The following is a 6,740-nucleotide window of genomic DNA, read 5'->3' as shown; positions in this document are numbered from 1 at the left end:
TTTTGGTGAGAATTTTTGCATCCATGTTCATCAGGGATATTGGTCTGCAATTCTCCTTTTTGATGGGGTCTTTGTCTGGTTTTGGGATCAAGGTGATGGTGGCCTCATAAAACGAGTTTGGAAGTTTTCCTTCCATTTCTATTTTTTGGAACAGTTTCAGAAGAATAGGTATTAATTCTTCTTTAAATGTTTGGTAGAATTCCCCTGGGAAGCCATCTGGCCCTGGGCTCTTGTTTGTTGGGAGATTTTTGATGACTGCTTCAATTTCCTTAGTGGTTATGAGTCTGTTCAGGTTTTCTATTTCTTCCTCGTTCAGTTTTGGTAGTTGATACATCTCTAGGAATGCATCCATTTCTTCCAGATTATTTAATTTGCTGGCATAGAGTTGCTCATAATATGTTCTTATAATTGTTTGTATTTCTTTGGTGTTAGTTGTGATCTCTCCTCTTTCATTCATGATTTTGTTTATTTGGGTCAATTCTCTTTTCTTTTTGATAAGTCTGGACAGGGGTTTATCGATCTTGTTAATTCTTTCAAAGAACCAGCTCCTAGTTTCATTGATCTGTTCTACTGTTCTTTTGGTTTCAATTTCATTGATTTCTGCTCTGATCTTTATTATTTCTCTTCTCCTGCTGGGTTTAGGCTTTATATGCTGTTCTTTCTTCAGCTCCTTTAGGTGTAGGGTTAGGTTGTGTACTTGAGACCTTTCTTGTTTCTTGAGAAAGGCTTGTATTGCTACATACTTTCCTCTTAGGACCGCCTTTGCTGCATCCCAAAGATTTTGAACAGTTGTGTTTTCATTTTCATTTGTTTCCATGAGTTTTTTAAATTCTTCTTTAATTTCCTGGTTGACCCATTCATTCTTTAGTAGGATGCTCTTTAGCCTCCATGTATTTGATTTCTTTCTGACTTTCCTCTTGTGATTGAGTTCTAGTTTCAAAGCATTGTGGTCTGAAAATATTCAGGGAATGATCCCAATCTTTTGGTACCGGTTGAGACCTGATTTGTGACCTAGGATGTGATCTATTCTGGAGAATGTTCCATGGGCACTAGAGAAGAATGTGTATTCTGTTGCTTTGGGATGGAATGTTCTGAATATATCTGTGAAGTCCATTTGGCCCAGTGTGTCATTTAAAGTCTTTATTTCCTTGTTGATCTTTTGCTTAGATGATCTGTCCATTTCAGTAAGGGGGGTGTTAATGTCCCCCACTATTACTGTATTGTTGTTGATGTGTTTCTTTGCTTTTGTTATTAATTGGCTTATATAATTGGCTGCTCCCATGTTAGGGGCATAGATATTTATAATTGTTAGATCTTCTTGTTGGATAGACCCTTTAAGTATGATGTAGTGTTCTTCCTCATCTCTTATTACAGTCTTCGGTTTAAAATCTAATTTGTCTGATATAAGGATTGCCACCCCAGCTTTCTTTTGGTGTCCATTAGCATGGTAAATGGTTTTCCACCCTTTCACTTTCAATCTGGGGGTGTCTTTGGGTCTAAAATGAGTCTCTTGCAGACAGCATATCGATGGGTCTTGTTTTTTTATCCAATCTGACAGCCTCTGTCTTTTGATTGGGACATTTAGTCCATTTACATTCAGGGTAATTATTGAAAGGTACGAATTTAGTGCCATTGTATTGCCTGTAAGGTGACTGTTACTGTAGATTGTCTGTGTTCCTTTCTGGTCGATGTTGCTTTTAGGCTCTCTCTTTGCCTAGAGTACCCCTTTCAATATTTCTTGTAGGGCTGGTTTGGTGTTTGCAAATTCCTTTAGTTTTTGTTTGTCCTGGAAGCTTTTTATCTCTCCTTCTATTTTCAATGACAGCCTAGCTGGCTATAGTGTTCTTGGCTGCATATTTTTCTCATTTAGTGCTCTGATTATATCATGCCAGTCCTTTCTGGCCTGCCAGGTCTCTGTGTGTAGGTCTGTTGCCAGTCTAATGGTTCTACCATTGTAGGTTACAGATCTCTTCTCCTGAGCTGCTTTCAGGATTTTCTCTTTGTCTCTGAAACTCGTAAGTTTTACTATTAGATGTCGGGGTGTTGACATATTTTTATTGATTCTGAGGGGGGGTTCTGTGCCTCCTGGATTTTGATGCCTGTTTCTGTCCCCAAATTAGGGAAGTTCTCTGCTATAATTTGCTCCCATATACCTTCTGCCCCTCTCTCTCTTTCTTTTTCTTCTGGGATCCCAATTATTCTAATGTTGTTTCATCTTATGATAATCGCTTATCTCTTGAATTCCGCCCTCGTGATCCAGTAGCTGTTTATCTTTTTCTCAGCTTCTTTATTTTCCATCATTTGGTCTTCTATATCACTAATTCTCTCTTCTGCCTCATTTATCCTAGCAGTTAGAGCCTCCATTTTTGATTGCACCTCATTAATAGCCTTTTTGATTTCGACTTGGTTAGATTTTAGTTCTTTTATTTCTCCAGAAAGGGTTTCTCTAATAACTTCCATGCTTTTTTCAAGCTCAGCTAGTATCTTTAAAATCATCATTCTGAACTCTAGTTCCGACATCGTACTAATGTCCGTATTAATTAGGTCCCTGGCAGTCGGTACTGCCTCTTGTTCTTTTTGTTGAGGTGATTTTTTCCATCTTGTCATTTTGTCAAGATGAATGAGAGAACAAAATGCTAACAGGGTAACAACGTCCCCAGAAAATATACAGTAAACAAATGAGAAAAGACCTGAAACCGGGGGGAAAGAAAGGGAAAGAAAGAAAAGAAAAATATAAACAAACAAAAACAAAACAAAACAAAACAAACAGAATATGATCAAATATGATCAGGCTGGTGCATGGATCAGTGCCACACACTAGATCTTGGGCGTATTTTGGTTTGTTAGAAGAAAGTGCGTCCCAAAATTTTAAAGAAGAAAAACTTATATATGTACAAAACTAAGGGTTAATATGATGAAGGGATGGAATATGACTGTAAAGATGAAAATTATAAAAGATTTTATAAAAGGAATTGATAAGATAAGAAGTTGGTTGAAAAAAGAAAGAAGAGGATTTAAAAAAAAAAAAAGGGAGAGAATGTGATCAGGCAGGAGAGTAGAACAAAGCCATACACTAGAGATTTAGGATATATTTTGATCTGTTAGAAGAAACTGTATCTCAAAATTTTAAAGAGAGAACAACTTATATATATATATACCAAAAATAAGGGTAACTACTCTGAAGGGATAGAATATGACTCTAAAAATGAAAAATAAAAAAGATTTTTTAAAAAAGGGATCGATAAGATGTTGGTTGAAAAAGGAAAAAAGAAAAATTCAAAAAAAAAAAAAAGAAAAGACAGTTAAAAAAAATTACTTTGAAAGACTAAAGAATCATGGGAAAAAAGCCATGAATTCTATGTGCAGTATTCCCCTAGCGCTGGAGTTCTGCCGTTCTCATTGATCGGTAAACTTGGTCTTGGCTGGCTGTTCTCGCTGATCTTCTGGGGGAGGGGCCTGTTGCCGTGGTTCCCAAATGTCTTTGCCGGAGGCGGAATTGCCCCGCCCTTGCCGGTCCGGGCTAAGTAATCTGCTCGGGTTTGCTCTCGGGAGCTTTTGTTCCCTGCAAGCTTTCTGTCCAGCTTTGGAGGCGGAGAGTGAAAATGGCGGCCTCCCAATCTCCGCCACAGAGGAGCTGAGAACTCGGGGCCCTGCTCCTCAGTGAGCCCCCAGAGAAAAGCACTCCTGTCTCCCCGGGCCGCACTCCGTGCTCACCCGGCCTGTGACCGAGCGTTTCTATCTCTGGCACCCGACCCCGTGTGGAGTCTCCAAACCCAGCAGATCCCTGTGGTTCGCTCCCGTGCCGCTCCTCCCGGGGGAGGAAGGTGAGTCTCCCCGGATCTGCCGCTTGTTGGGTCCCTGCTGGAGGAGCAGGGGCCCGACTGTGCCGCAGATCACGGTTTATGGCAACCCCGAGCTGAGAGCCCGCGCCTCGGCTCCGTCTCTGCAGCCGGCTTCCCTGCTCCCATACCTGGGAGCTCTCCTGCACTCAGGTAGCCCCGGTCTTTCTGTGACCCCGAGGGTCCTGAGACCACACTGTCCCACAAGGGTTCCTCCCACAGCTTAGCCACTGGAGCGACGTGCCTCAGCGGAGCCGCCTTCTAAAAGTTTCGATTTTGTGCTCTGCAGCTCTATCACTTGCCAGAAGTGGCTGACGGAGGCCCCCTCCCCCGCACGTCCTACCTTCCAGAAAGTGGTAGCTTTTCTGTTCAGAGAGTTGTTGCTATTCTTTCCTTCAATCTCCTGTTGAGTTCCTAGGTGTTCAGAATGATTTGATCCCTATCCAGCTGAATTCCTGGGACCAGACGAAATCCAGGTCTCCTACTCCTCCAACATCTTGCTCCGCCCCTCTATTTCTGCTTCATTCTTAAAAGATAGTTTCGCCTGATGAAAAAAATCACTGTTGAGATTTCTTGTCTTGCAGCACTTAAAAATGTTTTACTGATCAAAATGTTGTTCAAACAGAATCCAGCACAGAAGTGAGTTCCGAGACAATGAGTTCCCCCACTTTAATGAAAAATGACAGCGACCAAGATACTGATGCAGAATCTTTCTTTCTCGCTCCTGGTTTTGGTGAGTTTGAAATGATACATATTATAAGTAGCACTCTCTAATTTAGGTTCATCAACATTCTTAATATGAATTCTTAGTGATAGTTTTTTCAAAATTAGATTTTTCATTTGGAGATATTTCAGAATCACATGTAGTGCGTGAAGTTAATACAGAGAGATCTGGTGTATCCTTAACCAAATTTCTCCCAAGGCTAATCTTTCACAAAAATAGAGTAAAATATCACAACTAGGATTTTGACATTAATACAATCTACACATCTATTCATATGTCCCCAGCTTTACTTGTATTCATTTGTATGTATGCGTGTGTGTTTAGTGCTCTGCACTTTTGTAACATGTTTGCTTTCAGCTATTCACCACTATAGTCATGATACAGAACTGTCCCTTTACTTCCAGGAACCCCCTCATTGCCTGTTTATAACCATGTCATATGTCATTCCTTCCCTGGCTTCATCTCTAACCCATTCAAGGGCTAATGTGTTCTTTCCTTCTTTATAATTGTATACTATTTTATGGAAGAGTATATGAGAAATTGGTGTTAATTTTTTAAATGTTTGGTAAAAAATCTCTAGTAAAATCATCTGGGCCTATAGATTCCTTTTCTGAAGGCTTTTAATTGCAAATTTAACGTCTTTGATGGTTATAGGACTATTTAGATATCTATGTCATCTTGGTTGAGTTTTGGTCTATGTAATTTTGGTGGAATTGATTCAACTCCTCTAAGTTATCAAATTTATGAATGTAAAGTGGTTTGTTGTATTCCCTATTATCCTTTTGATGGCTGCTGGATAAGTTGTTTCATTCCTGATATCAATGATTTGTGTCATCTCTTTTTCCTTCTGTAATTCTTTTTAGAGCTTTATTAGCTTTATTAATCTTTTTGAGGCACCAGCTTTTTGTTTCATTGATTTCCTGTTGTTTTCATATTTTCTGTTTCATTGATTTCTGCTCTTTATTATTTCATTCTTTTTGCTTATTTGAGGTTTATTTTACTCTTCTTTTCTTAGTTTTTGGTGTAGGAACTTAGATTATAGATTTAGAACTGTCCTCTTTTCTAATATAAGAATTTAGTGCTGTAGATTTCACTTTCAATACTGCCTTAGTTATATTTTGATGTGTTGTATTTTCATTAAGTCCTATGTATTTTATTACTTCTTTGGAAACTTTCTATTGTCTTTCTATTATTGATTTCTAATTTGATTCTCTTATGGTCAGAAAATATACTCTGTATGATATCTTTTCTTTTAAATTTGTTGAGATTTTTTCCCTCTGGTCTAGGATGTGGTTTGTCTTGGTGAATCATCCACAGGCATTTGAACTTTGCACATAGTACCTGGCACGGAGGACACATTCGTTCCCTTGGCATTTGAAAAAATAGGTGTTCTGGTTTTGTTGGGTGGAATGTTCTATAATGAGAATCTTGTTGGTTGAGTGTGTTGTTCAGATCTTCTGTATCCTTGTTGATTTTTGGTCTGGTTGTTCCACCGGTTGCTGAGAGAGGGGGGAATGTGAGATCCTCAACTTTAATTATGGATTTGATTATTTCTCCTTTCAGCTCTTTCAGTTTTTGCTTCATGTATTTTGAGAATTTGTCGTTTGGTATGTTGAGAATCATTGTCTTCCTCAGGGTTGATCTTTTCATTTTTATTTGTTTGTAGTAAATTTCTTTGCTCTGAAATCTACTTTATCTGCTGTCAACACAGCTACTCTGCTTTTTTTTGGACTAATGTTTGCATGGTATATGCTTTCCCATCCTTTTACTTTCAATCTACCTATTTAATTGAATTTGTAGAGTTTCTTGTAAACACCACATAGTTGATCTTTTTTTAATCCACATTATCACTTGCTGCCATTTAATTGATATGGTTAGGTTAACTACATTTAAGATAATTATTGATATCATAGACCTAAGTCTACCATTTTATTATATTTCTTTTTGTTTCCTATTTTTCTCATTACTTTTTTTTAAGTTTAAATAATTAATTTTTTAAAGTAATCTCTACACCCAATGTGGGGCTTGAACTCACAACCCCGAGACCAAGAGCTGCATGCCCTACTGACTGGGCCGGCCAGATGCCCCTCTCATTCTTTTTTTGTTTATCTTTTTTGCCTTCCTGTGGGTTACCTGAACATTTTCTGGTGTTCCATCTTTATTTATGTTTTTGAATA

At 38.4% G+C, this 6,740-nt stretch overlaps 1 protein-coding gene across 1 annotated transcript in view; it reads left to right on the top strand.

Annotated features, from left to right (window-relative positions):
* BEND2 (BEN domain containing 2) overlaps nt 1-6,740 on the top strand; it is a 36,691-nt gene that overhangs the window by 8,652 nt on the left and 21,299 nt on the right. Inside the window, 1 exon segment of the mRNA XM_032389590.1 lies at nt 4,465-4,572. Coding sequence (XP_032245481.1) covers nt 4,465-4,572 — 108 coding nt within the window.

This window comes from Phoca vitulina, unplaced genomic scaffold (genome assembly GCF_004348235.1).
Source record: "Phoca vitulina isolate PV1807 unplaced genomic scaffold, GSC_HSeal_1.0 scaffold55, whole genome shotgun sequence".
Lineage (NCBI taxonomy): Eukaryota > Metazoa > Chordata > Mammalia > Carnivora > Phocidae > Phoca > Phoca vitulina.
Note: the sequence above shows the minus strand (reverse complement) of the source record. Positions and strands in the feature narration are given on the sequence as shown.